We start from the raw sequence: 18,458 nt of genomic DNA on the forward strand, positions 1-18,458 counted from the left end.
AATCAAGAGGACTAAAATGTACAATTGATTGTGAACCGTTGAATTTTTTGTTTTCAATTCAAAATCTATATTCAACGGCTGAAATCATTATATAAGATTTATTTCAGAATGTTCTTGCATCTAAAGTAATTTAAGTAACATGACCCGTGTCGATCATCTGAAAACCACTCTGTATGGCTCACGTGGCACAACAAACACATCGGATCGAGACACGGATTTCCTGCGAAAGCCTTTCGCAGGAAGTTCTGCGCTGGAGACCTAAGTGGGGTCCACCGTGATGTTTGTAAGAAATCCACTCCGACCATCAGTTTTTTGAGGTCATTTTAGTGCATAAAACCAAAAATGAACCGTATGCAATACTCAAGTTGGCCAAAAACGTGAGGATTGAACGTTCACAGTTGAAATATTCGTGGGGCCAAAAAGTTTTGAATCAAGCTAATATTTGGCTTTTCAGTTCATTCCAGTAGGAATGACGTTATTAACGGTATGGATGGCATATAAACATCACTGTTGAGCCATGGAGGTTTCAACGGTAGGAATTTATCTACCCACTTTTCCTTTGGTGCAGTACATTTGAGTATTGGATACGGCTAAATTTTACCATAATATCCTAAAATGAGCTCAAAAAACGGATGGACGGGGTGGATTTCTCACAAACATCACTGTGGGCCCAACCTAGGTTTACAGCGCAGGAAACAAATCCGCGTCCATCGGATCCTATCCGAGAAGGTACCAAAATCTAACTCCGCAGTGGATACGTGCCTCGCATCTTTTGTACGTCAATCACGCACGTACAAACTTTCAAAAGTGAGGCCCGTAGACGGTAATCCGGCCGTTTATCATCTCCCAAGTTAAGAAATCCGTATAAATGACACAGAGTTTTTTTTTTAATCCAAAACTTTTCTTATTAACGGTCAAAATAAAAAGAATAAAATTTACATTTAAATTTTTTTTTCTTTTTAATAAGTAAGCTATACATGGTGGGGAAAATAATCAATGGTCCGGATTACTGGATCATAGGTCCCAACTTTCAAAATTGGAAACGTGTGTATACTGTAAAAGGATATGGCCAACGTACGGTATGTTTCTTCGCTCCATTAGCAATTTCTTGTATCCTACTCCATGAGTGCTTCTCTTTATTCCTTCTTCGCCTCCCTATAAATTCTTTTCGAAATCAAATCCGCACTTTAAATCTTCAATCCGTCCCAGCGCATCGAAACTCAAAAATTCCAAACCGTCTCTGTTTTTCAGCAATGGCGATGATCCGAATCCGCAGTCGCGATGGACTGGAGCGCGTCCGTCTCCCTAACCCTCCGTCCTCTACCACCATCTCCGACCTGAAATCCCTCATCGAGTCCCAGCTGCACGTGCCCGTCACGTGCCAGACTCTCTCCCTGAACCAGAACCTTCTAATTGCAAAAATCCCCTCCGACCTCCAAACCCTCTCCCTCGACTCCTCGGTAGGTCCCACCACCCCCCTCTCCTCCCTCAACCTCTCCAACGGCTCAATCGTCTACCTCTCCTACCCGCCTGACATCGACCGCTCCGTCCCGGCACCCGCCGCCTTCTCCCCTGCCAATTCCTTCGGCCGCAACAAGATGACGATCGATGATCTCATTGCCCGTCAGATGCGCGTCACCCGCCAGGAGTCTCCGCACTGCGATTCGGTCTCGTTCGACCGTGATGCGGCCCACGCCTTCCAGCACTACGTCAACGACTCCCTCGCCTTCGCCGTCAAGCGGGCAGGGTTCATGTACGGCCGCATTGCCGACGGCGGGCGGGTTGAGGTGGATTTCATCTATGAGCCCCCACAGCAGGGGACGGAGGAGCAGGCGTTGCTGCTGCGTGACCCAGATGAGGAGGCGCTTGTCGAGGCCGTCGCACTCGGGCTCGGGATGCGGCGGGTCGGGTTCATATTTAGCCAGGCAGTCGGGCAGGACAAGGGGGATTATACGATGTCGGGTGCGGAGGTGCTGCAGGCAGCGGAGATGCACGCTCAGAGTGGGGTCCAGGAGTGGGTCACTGCGGTGGTGAAGCTGGAGGTGAATGAGGATGGTGGGGCTGATGTGCACTTCGAGGCGTTCCAGATGAGCGACATGTGCGTCAGGTTGTTCAAGGAAGGGTGGTTCGAGACAGAGGTGGGCGAGGAGGGCTTGGATCCGAAGCTGTCACGAATGAAGAAGGATGTGGTTGTTGGGGGGAAGGACACGAGGGAAGTGGACAATGATTTCTTCTTGGTGGTTGTGAAGATCTTGGATCATCAGGTGAGACTGAATTTCCCATATCTGTTGTTTGGTAAAATTCAGATTGATTCTTCCTTATCTTATGCGGATTGATATGTTGCACTTGTATTTGTATGTGTGTGGTGCATATGCAAGATCCTGGCTGCCCATCAGGTGGGGCCCACCATGAACATGCTGGCTAAAAAAATAAGGCCTGTCTGGTCATCATGTGGGCCACACGTGAATTTGAAAAATGGATGGATAGAAGAAGGTGACTCATGTGGCCCGCCTTATTACTTGATGTGATGCTAACTCTAATGAGCATTCAAACCCAATGGTCTTGAGAAATCGCATCTCCATGTCTAGAAAAACTTCCTTTAAAATAAAACATCAAATCCTTTTTGCATTCCTGATGCCATTCATATGATGATGAATATTCACATTTATTAGCATACAATTGAGATATACTCAGATTTGGAGTTCTTATAATTTCCTACACAATCCGGACCATCAAGCTAACCTAATGTAAGGCCTCTTTAAACAACTGAATTTCTCTTTCAATGGACTGCTGATGAACTCTCCTCGTGATGAAGAAATCCATACTTTAATGTTAAGCCACACCAACTAAACTTATCACTTAAGGTTCCTAATGTGAACTTGTACTTGACTTTCCTAGTTAAATTAGGAAGCAAATAGTGACTAATTTCTCTCAGATGTCCAGCTCATGACTTAATAGGAAATCTTTAAAATGCCTAAAAATCATCATCATCATCGTCATCATAATAATAATCTTCGTCGTCGTCATCATCACCATCACCATCATCTAAGCCTTATCTCAATTAATTCTGGTCGGCTACATGAATCCGATTCCATCATTCCACTCTATCAAGGGTAAGTTGTCTTGTAATGGTAACGGTGGGTGTAAGGGTGTCCATTGCTTCCCTTATGGTTAATAGTCGTTACCACCCCCTTGTAACGGTTGGTTATTATTTTCTCTATTTGCTGGAAAAATCCAAAAATATGGGAAAAATCTCATTTGATTAGAGGATTGCCAATATTTATTCTTTTTTGGTTTTGAACATGTTTATGGTGTAACAGTCCACTCTTTGGTAAGAATGTTGCCTTAGCCTGTCTGTTGATTTAATGAAACTAACAGGATTGGATTGGCCGTAAAACTTTTGTAAAATTCCACTCTGTTGATGGTGTAACAGTCCACTCTCTTGAACATGTTTATGGTGTAACAATTCACTCTGTTGATTTATTCTGCCTCTCTTACAGACAGACATGTGACACAAATTCTCTGATTAGGAATTATAACCCAAGGGTTTAATATGCTTCCTGGAGCCGAGAATATTGCGGTAATCTATTGTGTCTATTATAAACTCATGAAAACCATAGCTCCCAACTTTGCCCTTGCCAACGAGATGCAAAGTCTAACAACCCTCCTTACAAATATGGCAAATCAACCCATCACCCCCGAACCTATTTCATGGGACAATGTTGATCTCGACAGTTGGAAAATTCCCAGGGTTCATGAACCAATCCCAAAGGTAAAGACTGAACCCACTATGATAAAAAAAAAAAAAAAAAAAAAAAAAAAAAACAAATACCTTAGGCACTTTCTGTGTCATGCTTAACGGCTTACTCAAAAAATTTAAACTATTCAAAATCCTCTTAAATCTTTTCAAACAGCCTCTCCTTAAGCGAAAGATAGAAGACTATCAAAATAGTCTCTCAAAATATTGTTCAAACCTTCCCTCTGCCTTTTGTCACAGGAAAGTGCACCCAGTCTCTCTCCCTTCTATTAAGACTTTAATGAAAGAGATATCCCAACCAAAGCTAGACCATTTCAGATGGATTCTAGGCTCCTCAAATTATGTGATCAAGAAATCAAAGATCTCCTCAAAAAGAAATTAATTCAACCTACAAATTATCCATGGAGTTGTGCCACTTTCTATGTTGAGAATGCAACCTAACTCGAACGAGGAGCTCCATGCCTTGTAGTCAATTATAAACCCCTAAATAAAGTCCTTCAGGATATTCAATATTCTATTCCCAATAAACATGATCTTATAACCTGCCTACATAATGCCAATGGTTTTAGCAAGTTTGATCTTAAATCAGGTTTTTGGCAAATCCAAATAAAACCCGAAGATCGATACAAAACCGCATTCACAGTTCCATTCGGCCATTATAAATGGAATGTAATGCCTTTCGGCTTGAAAAATGCTCCATCAGAATTCCAACGAATTATGAATGACATTTTCCACCCTTTCAAAAGATTCATCATCAATTACATAGATGACATTCTCATTTTCTCCAATAATATTGAGCAGCATTGGAAACACTTATCTGTTTTCGAACAAGTCATAAATTCTAATGGGCTTGTATTATCCCAAAGAAAAATTAAACTCTTTCAGCCTTTGATTCAATTCCTAGGTTTCCAAATCAAGCAAAATACTATTCAACCTATAACCCGTGTAATTCAATTTGCAGATAAGTTTTCTGATAAACTTACTACAAGAAGCAACTTCAATGCTTCTTAGGATGCTTTTTCAGATTTTTACAAAAACTTTGCGCACGATCGCAAAATCCTAGAAGTTCTTCGCACACCACAACCTTTTTCCATTTTTGTTCTCTCCAATTTCCCCAATTAGGAACCCCAAAATACCCCAATTCCCTAACTAGAGATTTACAAAATCCCCCAATTTCCTATGCCCAAAACCTGAATTTAGCAAAACCCCTAAAATCCCCCGTCCCCCAAACCCCAATTTCCTCAATTTCCCGAGATTTCCGAATCCAAGGTCACAATTGTGCTAAAATCTCCAAATTCACTAGACCCTAAAAACTCCGTTCTTGCATAATCCCAATATTCTCTTAACCATACCTCCCTAATTGTGAAACTCCCGAAATTATCTAACCTACATTCCCTACTTACCCAAAATTTCCCCAAATTAGAAACCCAATTTTAATCCTAAATCTAATCAGTGCTCTACCATCACCCAAAAACTTAATGGACACCCATTAACCCAATTCCCTTGGTTGTGCCATCCTAAATCCCCCTTTCCCCCAAACCATGAACCTATTCCAACCCTAATCCCAAAATTTTCCCAGTCAGCCCAACCACGGAGTCCCAAACCTTAACCCCATTCTTCCCAAGGTGTCCCGTATCGGTATCGGTTGGCGTAACGGTGCCCTCCGAAACCGATATGGATACGGGGGCGTAACGGCGATACGGAGGCGTAACGGCCCGTAACGGCGCAAATTTTTTTTTTTTTGCCAAAAAAATATGAAAAAATATTGATTAAATCCGGAATATTCTAAGCATTCCAAATATGCATTCATTTATAAATTGGAACATGTTTATGGTGGTGTAATGGTCCACTCTTTGGTGAGAAGTTGTATTGGCCTGTCTGATTAATTTTTTAACCGGGTAACTTGAATTTGACTACAAAATTCATATATTTAATTTTTTTAAATATGTAATTTATATATTTAACAACTTGATATCATTTCTCCCAATAGTTCTTTAAAAAAAAAATGAAATTAAATTCAAGTAGATGGCGTTACCAATTTGAGGCTGACTTGGACGACCAATCTATTCTCCAAATCAGCCTCAAATTCATGTCATTTATTGTGATTATTCCACTTATAAATTGATGGACATTTATTGGATAGTGAATCATAAAAAAAAAATAAATAAATAAAAAATCAAAAGGCCCTATTTTAAAAAATAAAAGCTCACAAATTAACAATTAAAACTATTCAAATAATTTGATTTTGGCATTGTGAGTTAACAATTGCAGTCCATAATTTAATTGTCAAATTTTAAGTTAATATATGTCTCGTGTACAATTTTTTAAGGCTTGAATTAGGAGGGACTCAGATGTAAAGTGTAGCATACGTGTCAAAGTTTTTTAGGCCCCACCCGTGATGAATGTGTTATATCCACAACGTCCATTCATTTTGCCAAATAATGTTAGGGCATGAGCCCAAAAATGAGGCACATCCAAAGCTCAGGTGGATTGCACCATAAAAAACAACAATAATTAAATGTTCACCGTTAAAAATTTATTGGGGGCTAAAAAAGTTTTAGATCAAGCTGACATGTATGTTTTCCCTTCATCCACGTCAATGTGACCCAATTAATAGGTTAGATTGAAAATAAACATTACAGTGGACTTTAAGAAAATTTTAATGGTGAGCATTCTATGACCACTTTTTCCTATGGTGTGGTCCACCTAAGATTTGGATATTACTAATTTTTTGAATCCTGACCTAAAATGATGTGGCAAAATGGATGGACGATATGGATAAAAAATATACATCATAGTGGGGCCCACCTGGGTCTGATCAAATTGGATGGAAAATAAACGTTACCGTGCGCCTTACGAATAACCGTGAAAATCATTATCTCTGTTGCTATTTTTGGTGTGGTCCAGATGATCTCTGGATATAATTCATTTTTTGGGTGGTGCTCTAAAATGATCTCCGAAAATAGACGAACGGTGTAGATGTAATAAATACATCACTATGGAGCCCATATAACTTTGATCTCCTTTGAACCGTTCGTACAACTCGGAGCTCGAGGAGTGTTAGCGCTCGTTTTTGCGTGACACGTACCTACAGCTGTCAGCAGAAATAAAAAAAAAAAAAATGGGGAGAGGGAAACGAAAAGAAAAAAAGAGGGAAAGAAGAGAAGAAAAAAAGAGGGACAGGGGGAAAGAAGAGATTGAGAGAGAGAGAGAGTGAGAGAGAGAGAGGAAGAAGAAGAAGAAGAACAGGAAGAAGCAGCCGCAGCCGCAGCCGCAGCTGCTCGAGAAGAAGAAAGAGAAGAAGAAGAAGAAAAGAAAGGAAAAAAAGGTAAGTTTTTTTTTTTGGGGTTTTTTGTTTTTTTTTTTTTTAGGGCCTGTCACAGCCGTTACGGGTCCGTAACGGCCGTTACGGTCACAAAATTCCGTAACGGCCGTTTCGACCCCGTATCGCGTAACGGGTCCCACCGATACGTAACCGATTTGGGATACCTTGATTCTTCCCCTAAGTGCCCTAACTTAACCATTTCCACATCTTAATTTTCATCCCAAAAACAGTTCTTACTAGTCCTCTACAATTCCCAACCTGATCATACACACTAAAAAACAACCCATAAATCCATCCACAGTCCTTCAAACACAAATTCCAGCAAACTTAGCTGTATTTAGTACCCTAAATCCGAAATCATTATCCACCCCACGGCAGCCAATATATAGGACCCCAAAATCTGTCCATATTTGCAAAAATCAGTCCTAAAACAGGTCCCATAAGCTGCCTATTCACAGCCCTATTTCAGCCCCAAGAAACATCTAAAACCTGTCCCAACTTTCCCCACAATCTATCCTTTTATGGTGGTGTTTGGATGGATGAAAACTAAAACATTGCCATGGAAAACGGACAAGGATTCCTTTGGAAATAGAAAACTGTGGATTCCAACAGTAGTTCTGTTTTTTGTTTTGTAGTGCGATTTTTCATGGAAAACCTTGGAAAAGGAAACCAAAATGAGATTGCACGGTAGCTTCCTTTTTGTGCCCTTCGAAATGGAGATTGAACACCTTTTTTGCAAGACATCAATCTCCATAACATTTGAGTAACACCTTTGGAAGGAAAATGAATTCCAGAATTACTTTATCTTTGCAAACTGAGAAACAATAGGATACCTTGGAAAGCAAATTCATTTCCAAGGTATTCAATGTGTCCAAACACCCACTAAACAAATATCTAGTCCCATTTAGAGCAGCCCATATCCCACTCCTAGTTTAAGCCCTAGTTGTCCAAACTCATTTCCTATATCTATCCGGCAGACCAACCTTTCAGTCAGTCTAAATCTTTTATCCTTTACCTCCGGACCTACCCCAGCTCCACCTATTTTGGAACCCTCGTTTATGCCTACTGGAAGAAGGTACTTTGTCTAGTCCTAAAACGAGGGAAAGAACCAAAGTGATATGCATATATTCTTTGAGAGATGATAGAAAAGACTAATATCGTGCTAGGTTGGGTGCTTGCTAAAACCATTTAGTGAAGTATTTAAAACATGAACAATCTGATCGGTTGGGCATGAACAGGGCATATGATGAAACCCTTTCCTTCCTTTCTTCTTACGAAATTGTTGCAATTGGGACATTTTCCTAAGTATGAGGAACTCCCAATTGATGGTATCTTTTTGAAGAATAAAAATTATATTAAAGCAAAACAAGAGACAAATAAAGACTGGCCCATAACAAGGCATGGACAAAGGTTGAAAAAAAAAAAAAAAAAAACAGCTATACAACTCATGACAGAGGCTGTGAAGCCTTCACGAACTGAGTTAGCTCAACCCCCGAGATTTTAGAAATGATAGATCTGTCTTTGAGAGGAAGATTGCTGGACCATTCTTGCAAATCCCTATATGAAAAGCAATAGAGGGGCAGAGTTATTGAGTTAGAGACATTCTGAAAGCAACTTAGATTCCTCTCGCACCAGATAACTTAAAGAGAAGCCAACCCAGACAATCTCTACTGCAAGCTTGTGTCTTTGTTTAGGTCAGTGCAGTGCCAAGCATGGAGAAAGCTTATATGCACCTTGGCATCGCCCATTGAAGAAAAAATTCCATAGAGATGTTAGACCAAATGACCGTAGCATAAAGGCGGTGGAGGAATGGGTGAGAGATGGTTTTCGTGTCCTTGTGGCAAAGGGGCAAACATTAGGAAGGATCATCCCATGCCTCTGCAAGTTGTCTATGGTTAGTGTTCTCCCTTTAGCAAGCAGCCAATACGACCTCTGGTGGATCTTTATAACTCGAGAACAAGGAAGGGAAGGACTAAATGTAATTTGAGGATGAGGCACTAAGAGGGTTGTAGAAGGTCTTGGTGGAGAATGTCCTATAGGGGGAAAGCGACTAGGAGAAACTGTCATTTGTCTCAGGAGAGCTGAATCCATTGCAGGAGGTGGAGGAGAACAAGTAAGGCTTTATATTCTGAGTCAAGGAGATTTCTCATGCAAACTCTTGTTCCAACAGGAGAGAAAAGATCATCCACAGAAGAGGAGAGGTTGGCCAAATTGGTAAAGGTAGTAGCAAGGGGCCTATCTAAGATCCAATTGTCCAACTAGAACTCGATCCTTCTGCCATTTCCCAAGTTGAAAGAAACCCCCTCAAGGAAGGACTCCTTAACACTAGAAATGGCTCTCGAGATGCTGGAAACCCTATAGAGGGTAGAGAGTTTAGTAAACCAACTACATTTCTCAATACCGTATTTAGTTGTTATAGCTTCCCTCCACCTACTTCCCTCTGATCCAAAGTGCCACAACCATTTCCCTAGCAAGTCGGAATTGATGTCTGAAAAGACTCTAATTCCAGCCTCTCCCGCAATATAAGGTTCACACACCTTGGACCAACTAAGGAGATGAAATTTGTGGTGAGGGGAACTACCATTCCAAAGAAAGTCTCTTCAAATCTTCTCTATCTTGTGGATAATGGATTTAAGGTAATGAATCTTCTCTATCTTGAGAATAATGATTTTAGGGCAATGAATCTTCTCTATCTTGATAAGAGTAAGGCGACCCCCCAGGGAGAGGTATCGTCTCTTCCAGGGGACAAGCTTCCTTTCCAGTCTTTCAATAACAACATCCCAAAGGTGTTTGGCAGGCTTGCCTAATGCAAAGGGGAAGGCCTAAGTATTTAGACCAGCAAAGATAGTTGTACGGGAAGAAAGAGAATCATAAAAATGTTAATGCCTTGCATTTCAATCTTACAAACTTTTATCTTGAGCTTAGAAATGGCTTCAAAACATTTAATGATCATCCTCAAAACTCTTAATAGCAAACTTAGAGGCTTCACATAATAACAACGTATTGTTTGCGAATTGAATGTGGAAAATTGAGGGGTGGAGTTGGCCACGTTGAAGCCTTTGAAATAGCTACCCAAGACCCCTTCGTATAGCATACGGTTAAGGCCATCAGCCAATATGACAAAGAAAAAGGGGGGAGAGGGGATCCCTCTGCCTAAGGCCTCTTGTTAGCGAAAAGAAGCCTTTAGGGGAGCCATTAATCAAAATAGAGAGCGGCAAATGAAAGGCAAACTTTGATCCATCTACTCCATTTCTGGCCAAAACCAAATCTATCTAACATATATTGAAGGTAATTCTAATCCACATGGTTGAAGGCCTTTTTGATGTCCAGTTTGCATACTATACCCTCCTCACTAGACATGTAATGGAAATCGATGCATTCATGATCTAACAGAGCACAATCTAGGATTTGCCTATTAGGGAGAAAAGCTCCTTGGGCATCAAATATAATAGAGGATAAAACAGGACGTCGCTTGGAGGCTAGGAGTTTAGCCAAAATTTTGTAAGGGGCACCCAGAAGGCAAGTGGCATGGAAATTCCTGAGATCAGAGACCTCTTCAATTTTAGGAATGAGGGTTATAAAGGAGGCTCTCATAGCGCATGCCAAACATACCTAAGAGAGTGGAATTCAGAGATGAAGGAAATTAAATCCTCTTTAATTAATCCTCCAAAATAAATAAATAAAAAGCCTCTTTAATTTAGTTCCAAAAATGTTGAAAAAAGACTAGGGGAAAGCCGCCTAGACTTGGAGATTTGTCACTGTTGAGCAAGAATAATGCCAATTTAATTTCTTTTAACCTATTCCTTTAAAGATTTTGCTTAGCGAGAATACCAATAATTGATGATATGTTTTTTTACCTATTCCCTTTAAGAAAGGTCCTTGGCAAACGCATGGTTTAGTGTTTCTCCATGGACCATGGTCACTTGATAATTGGAAGGTCGTGGGTATGGCATCGAAAAGCAATTTCTGGTGAGAAAAGAGCTCCCTGTAAATTTGTGAAAAATAGAAGAAAAATCACTATTAACCCGATGCCTGAGGAGATCTGGTCATCCTTGAGGCCTTTAGAAGAAGACAGACAAGAAGCTGCGAAAGGACATGAGGAAGCGATGTCTAAAAGTACTGAAGAAGAGGTTCCTAATGCTGTGGAAAGAGCAACACATGCTCGATGGAGGCAACACATGCCTGAGGCTGAGGGGATGCAACACATGCTTTAAACTTGAGAAGGGGAAAAACTTCTATTAAAATGCCCATGGCCCTTGAAAGAGTGGAATGGTGTAACATGATTCATGTAGCTGACCCCAATTAGTTGGGATAAGGCTTGGATAATGATGATGAAGATAATGATGATTCAAATAACCATGGTTTACCTTCATAAAGGACTCGGTGCAGCATACATACTTTTTTCAAAGCAAAAGAAGCCTTAATATAGTCCAAACCACTCATTTTTTCTAATCTAGACCATCTATTTTACTAAAATATTAAAATAACTAAAATATCCCTGAATTTTAGCACTAATAGAAGGCTTTCTGTAAATTGTTATAACTCACTCAAAACTGCATTGGAATTGCATGATTTTAGGATTGTTGAAAGTTAACTACATAGGCTTTCAAGCAGGGTAAATTTGTGACAATCTTGATACGTGAAAGGTGGTCCACGAAAAAAGCGACTAAATACTAAAGGAAAACTGGTTTAACAAATTAAATGACCGTTGATATAGTCCAAAATGCGCATCATGACCACGTTCTTTCATTACATCAGTTTAAACCCTAAAAAACGGTCCATATTTGTAATCTGGACAATTGTTTGGTCCAGTTGCTTGATCAGGAACCTTGGATGGATCTGATCTTCAATCAGCCAGCTTGTCAGCCTGGACTCATCATGATCTATCTGTTGTAGATCCTGGGTTGCTTTAGGTGGGATGTGTTTCTTCTATTATGGAAACCACAACAACCCATCATAGTTATTGGAGGATTAGACAACTTTTTCCCCCCCTTTCGAAGTGTCGATTAGACACATGGTTGATGAGGAAAAAAGCAATGAACTACCAATCAGGAGCTTGCTCTTGTAACAAAATGTTGCAGATGGGAAAACCAAGTATACAAGGCCTAACAAAACTAGCAAGGGGTGCCCTTCCTGCACAAGAACCCCTCTGGCAAAGTTGGAAGTATCCGTGTGTACCTCATAGGGCTTGCGGTGGTCTGGTAAACTCAACACTGACTGCTCTATTACTGCCTTCGTCTTTGAATGCCTGTTGGCACTCATCTGTCCAGCCCCAACCTGTGTTCCTCAAACATTTTTGTAATGGTTGCCTCCCTCCCTGAGTAGGACTTGATGAACTGTCAATAGTTCATCAAGTCAAGGAATGATCACAACTCTCCGTCACCTTTGTGGAAGGAACCCACTCTTGTATGGCCTTCACCTTTGCCTCATCCATTTCTTGTATGGCCTTCGCCTTTGCCTCGTCCACCTTTATACTCTTATCCAACAAGTTTGTAAGGGTTACCTTCCTACTTGAGTGGACTTGATGAACCATCGATAATAGTTCACCAAGCGGAGAAATGATCACAACTCTGTCACCTTCTTGGGAGGATCCCACTCTTGTGTGGGTGTTCAGCATTGTCTCATCCATCTACAGTGTGCCACCAGGCCCACCACCTATATCATGACTGAAGAAGACAATATTTGTTTAGGTGGACGAGCATTTCTTCCTCTTCACGCACAGCTCATTCTCCTATAGGACCTAAAACGCTGTCTTCAAGTGCTTCATGTGGTCCTCCATGGAGTGACTATAGACCACCATGTCATCCAGGTACATTACCATTAACTAATCAAGATAAGGATGGAATACCTTGTTCATCCATGTACAAAATGTTGTTGGGGCATTGGTGAGACCGAAGGGCATGATTAGAAACTCATGCAACTTGTACCTTGTCACGCATGTCATCTTCGTAGTAGTTCAAGCCGAGGAATGATTCCAATTCTATCACCTTTGTGGAAAGATCCCATTCTTGTATGGCTTCACCTTTGCCTTGTCCATCCACGGCATGCACTACTTGTCCCGCGACCTAAGAAGAGAATCTCTGTTTGGGCAAATGAACATTTCTCCCTCTTCACACAGCTCATTTTCTTTTAGCGCCTAAAACACAGTCTTCAAGTGCTCAATGTGGTCCTCCATGGAGTGATTATAGGCCACCATGTCATCTAAATAGACTACCATGAACTGATAAAGATAGGGATGGAATGGCATGGTCTTCAATGTACAAAATGTTGTAGGAGCTTTGATGAGGCTAAATGGCATGACGAGGAACAAATAGGACACGTACCTCATTTCACACATCTTCTTCAATTCATCTCACTCGGCGATATCTGCGTGATAGCATCCCTTTCAAAGGTCCAATTTGGAGTAGTGTGCTCCTTGTGGATGGTCAAATAGGACGGTGATCAACTAGATATGGTACTTGTTATCATCAGCTTGTTGAGCACTTTGTAGTCGATGCATAGCCGTATGGATACATCATGCTTTATACAAAAAAGGACTAGTGCACCATAAGGGGCTTTGGAGTGTTGGATGTAGCCTGGGTCTAGTAACTCCTACCAGTTCCTAAGTTCTCCAACTCGGGTTAGGCCATCTAGTGAGGGCTTTTGTTGATGGCATAACCCCAGGGTCCAACTCAATCTTACGATCCACCTCTCTCCTCAGTGGTAGCTTCTTTAGTAGTCCAAGTGGCATGATGTCCTTATATTCTATGAGGATATTCTTGATCTCCTTGGGTACCACCCCTTAGTGCCTTCATCATCCTCTATCTCCATTATTGTTGCGAGATAAGCTGCTTCACCGTTATTCACCATCATGGGGAGTTGTAAGGCCAATAACACCTCAAGGGTAGTTTTAGCTCCTTGCACCATGGGAACCACGCATGGGAACTTTTCCTCCATGATGCATACAAAATTCATAAATGGAATGGGAATGGCCTTGAATTTTTTTTTTCCCCTTCGTCAAACAACCACTTTCTCTAAAAGCGAGCCTTCAGAGGATGGCGTATCAATGTATATCAAGGTACTTTAACACTCTAACACTCCCCTGCATGTGCGGGGTGGAATTCCGCACAGGAACATACTAGGCAAGGGTGGAGGAACACTCAACTCACACCTTGGTAGAGGGATACTCAACTCACCATAAACGGCTTCCCATGGGAGAATATATTGCAGTGGCATATTTGCTACTTCCGGGATTCGAACACTTGACCTTTTGCTTTGATACCATGTCAAACAACCACTTTCTATATATTTCTGTATTCAATAATCTAAATCAGTGGTGTATATATTACAGACCGGTACAATGTATATGGACAATTGATAGTAGGAGCCCAACGATTTTGTGATTTTGAGAATCAATTAGAACTAATTAGCCCGTGATCCTGTGATTTTGAGAATCAATTAGAGCTAATTATCCCGTGATCCTGTGATTTTGAGAATAGCATCCAAGTGAAATGACTACCACATAGCAAGTATAATAAATCCCACTTAGCTTAGGGGGTGTTTGGCGCATGGTATTGGGAAGGATTAGGTGGGACGGGATTCAAAAAATGTAATTATTACATATGAAAGGGATTGTCCCCTGTTACCATGGGATAAGCCTAATTCCATGCTATGTTTGTAATACCGTGGGATTCACTCTTTGGTTTGCTATACATTGAATAGATATACCCACCATCATTTGAAACTATTGAAAATAACACGTGTTATATCCAAACCGTTCATCTGTTTTGTAACCTCATTTTATGGCATGGGCCTAAAAATGAGGCAGATCCAAAACTTATGTGGCCCCAAAGAAGTTTTCAACAGTAGGTATTCAATCCCCGCTGCTTTCTGTGGTGGGGGTCCACTTGAGCTTTAGATCTACCTGATTTTTTGGCCCATGCTCCAAAATGATCTCTAAAAATGGGTGGACGGTGTGGATATAGCCCACACATCATGGTGGGACCTACACAACTTGCTAACATTGAGTGGAATTGGCACGGGACCAAATGCAATTCCATCTAATCTAATTCCAAGCTTTTCCATTCTTCTCAAACATTGAGTGGAATTGGCACGGGACCAAATGCAATTCCATCTAATCTAATTCCAAGCTTTTCCATTATTCTCAAACATTGAGTGGAATTGGCACAGGACCAAATGCAATTCCATCCCACCTAATCCCATCTAATACCATGCGCCAAACACCCTTAAGAGATCTATGAGATCAAGCTAGCCAGATTTTTCATGGCCATAGGGACTCTACCAATTTCATGGGCCATTAGCATTCACAGATGCAACTTTGATGAGTCTTTCAGCTATTTTGCTTTGGTTATAATTGTTCGTAGCCAGGTTCAAGCTCCTCACAATCCCCATTCCCCTCTTGTATTATGTAAGGGTGTCAACAGGTCAGGCCAGTGCATCAAGTATTCGGTCTTGGCCCATCATGGTCGGGTTAGGGCCTAGACTCCAACACTAGGTGGACCCATGTGAACTACAAAAAAAAGTTCAGGCCTGATTAGTAGTTGGGTATGCTTCAGTCATGGTTTATCCGTTGGATCTGGTTGGGCTGGGTCAGGTCCAGTCCATGATAATAGTAATGTAGTTTTATGTGAATTATTTCATTTCATTAATGTACATATAGAAGTTGCATATCAGGTGAGATTAGGACCTAGAAAACTTGGCTGGTCTTGAACTTGGGCCCTGGCCTTGCACTAGTGGATCGGACCATGGCTCGAGCTTGGCTTTAGGCTTTCTCTAATCCTGCCTCAGCCGTCCACACCCTTAGTGTTTTTGTATTTGTTCTCCTAGTCCATCTCAAAACTTATTTCAGAGAAAACAACTGACCATAATGACATTGCTGGTAGTAGGTTTTAGTGTCTAGTGTCTGCCAAGCGTCTGGAAAGAGTTGTCTCCATATGCAATCTGTAATTCTGTTCTATTGTATGAATATGCTGAACTACCAATTTTCTTTTGTTTAAGTTACCCACTTTCCTAATCTTCTGTCAGAACTTCTACTTGGTCCTTGCTTATGGTCATTTGCTGATTTTCCTGTAGGAATTGTCATTAGACAGAACTATTCAAAAAGAAAAAAAGAGTCATTAGATAGAGAATAAAATCCATAGTACTGAGTTGTTAGTTCGAGGGTGGCGTTTATTTTATCTTTTTAGTATTATGCCTGCATGGTTTTGGTTGATGCTTGAGACCACGCCTTTACCTTCTTTTCTTCTTTTGTTAAATTTCTCATTCTCACGAATTTATGTTGATAATTCTGGTTGGTATCTTATTTGATTGTATTAATGAAACCCGTAATCGTTTGTCGGGTTAATGCCTTGCATGGAATTTGTTGACGGAAATATCTATGGATTCTTTTATTTGAGCTGTATGTTGACCATATCATGTTAGATTCTGCCATTTCAGTTTCGACAATCTGTTAGTATGTCATAGAAAGTACTAGGAGGAATTATTGGGTCCATAACTCTAGATGCATCAGGACATGAATAGGTTCCTGATGCATCTGGCCTGTGCAAGGGCGTTGGTGATCCAGACATTGATATGATGGGCCCCTCCATGGTTTGGGGATGCCCCAAATATCTTCCAGATATTGTTGGTCGCCAGCCAATTTGTCCTTTTCTTCTGGGTTGTTGCTATACTTTTTCTTTTACTGTCTATTTGTAGGCAGGTGATTGTAGAGTTAGGATCTTCCAACCTAGGAGATTTTTGGGCCATTCTCTATCTGTGGTGGGACCTGTTGGATCAGCAGTTTTCAAATCACTGAACCACGGGCCCTGCTTGTATGGACTAACACATCAGGACCTTATAATTCTCAAATTTATAATTCCTCATCAGCTAGAACATTGGGATAAAGATCCGATAATTGTCTCTCTAGCCATTGTGCTTTTTTCACGTTTAAATTGTTAATGGCATGGTGTTTCAACAATTCCAGTTTCTTAAATTTCCTTCTACTTGCACACTTTTTTTTTTCCTTCTAAAAATAAAAAAAGCTGAACATTGTAATGCTGTTCTTCCATGTCTTGTTCAGTTCTGTCAATTAACCAAACCCATGCTGCTGCTTACATGAACACTCTGGTGATGATGCAGGGCCCACTTTCATCAACTTTCCCTATTGAGAACAGGATGACTTCAGTTTCGATGAGGGCGCTGAAAAACCACCTGGACCGGACAAAGCACCTCCCGTTTGTAAAGCGCATATCTGATTTTCACCTGCTACTTTTGCTCGCAAGGTTTTTAGATGTCAATGCAGATGTGCCCGCGTTGGCAGAGTGTGTGCAAACGCAAAGCCCTGTCCCAGAAGGTTATCAGCTCTTGATTGAATCCCTGGCCAGTGCATCCTGAGATCATAGCCTTCATGCCCCCTTTTTGGAGAACCAATGCGATTTCTCGTGTGGGTCAAAATTGAAGAACTCAGGACATGACCGACATGATCGGTCATCATGAGTCGAGATCTTCATCGCCTTTTGCCACCATACATGACATTGGATTGGCAACATTTGGTGGCGAGTGATTCCCGTAGGAGTCCGTTTGGATATTAGAATATTGGGTTTATTTAAAAATGTGTAGTGTTTATACAAAAATGCAGTATGGTGTGAGGGATTAAAAACATTGAATGGATTCTATGATTTGGGTTCCTCAGCCATTGTAGAATCTTGCAAATGCCCTTCCCCTAGTTTCACGCTGCTGTCATATGGGTTCATATGGATAATTTATCATTCCTTTCTGAATGTTGTGGGTTGGGTTTGGACTGTTTGAATTTGTGCATTGTTAAGTTAGTCTTGCAATGTATCATGTGATGCTGGATCTGAAGAAAGTCACTAACCCAACATTGATGTAGGTGGTGGGTTGTGTTTGGACTGTTTGAATTTGTGCATTGTTAAGTTAGTCTTGCAATGTATCATGTGATGCTGGATCTGAAGAAAGTCACTAACCCAACATTGATGTAGGTGGTGCCTGCATATCTGTAATCTAAGCCGTTCATCCTGTGGGACTGTCATTGGATGGACCATGCTGCAATATCTGCACCTAAAGCTTTGAATTACTTTTTACAGAACACAACTCATTTTTAACAAAATGAAAATGATTCCTGAGGTTGTCGAGTGGGATTTCACCACCTATGGATACTCAACCCTTGACCGGGTGTTGAAACTCCTGAGAGTCTACCACCCGAGCAAGAGTAAGGATCCACAGGGAACACACCTTGGTAAAGGGTCTGAAGGTGGACCTACAGTGTTGTTAGGGTGATCAATGGGCCAGGTTCGGTTTGGGTGCATGTCCTAGTTCAATTGGGTTTCTTGTCCTTTTGGTCTGGTTTAAGTTTTTAAAGACCTAAACCCAAAACCAATT

The 18,458-nt window shown here is 41.1% G+C and overlaps 1 protein-coding gene across 1 annotated transcript; it reads left to right on the top strand.

The window, feature by feature from the left end:
- The first annotated feature begins 1,138 nt into the window (after positions 1 to 1,138).
- LOC131230656 (NPL4-like protein 2) lies at positions 1,139 to 17,839 on the top strand. Its single transcript, XM_058226552.1, has 2 exons — positions 1,139 to 2,264; positions 17,199 to 17,839. Exons 1-2 carry the CDS (start codon positions 1,254 to 1,256, stop codon positions 17,451 to 17,453), a joined length of 1,266 nt encoding a protein of 421 aa, XP_058082535.1. The 5' UTR covers positions 1,139 to 1,253; the 3' UTR covers positions 17,454 to 17,839.
- The last annotated feature ends 619 nt before the right edge of the window (positions 17,840 to 18,458 follow it).

Source organism: Magnolia sinica, chromosome 17 (genome assembly GCF_029962835.1).
Source record: "Magnolia sinica isolate HGM2019 chromosome 17, MsV1, whole genome shotgun sequence".
In the NCBI taxonomy this organism is placed as follows: Eukaryota; Viridiplantae; Streptophyta; class Magnoliopsida; order Magnoliales; family Magnoliaceae; genus Magnolia; species Magnolia sinica.

What these genes read in the sequence shown, in the direction of transcription:
- LOC131230656 (XM_058226552.1), top strand. Translation starts at nt 1,254, where the DNA reads ATGGCGATGATCCGAATCCGCAGTCGCGATGGACTGGAGCGCGTCCGT. An exon ending in TGAAGATCTTGGATCATCAG is followed by an intron (nt 2,265 to 17,198) that starts GTGAGACTGAAT and finishes GTGATGATGCAG; the next exon opens with GGCCCACTTTCATCAACTTT.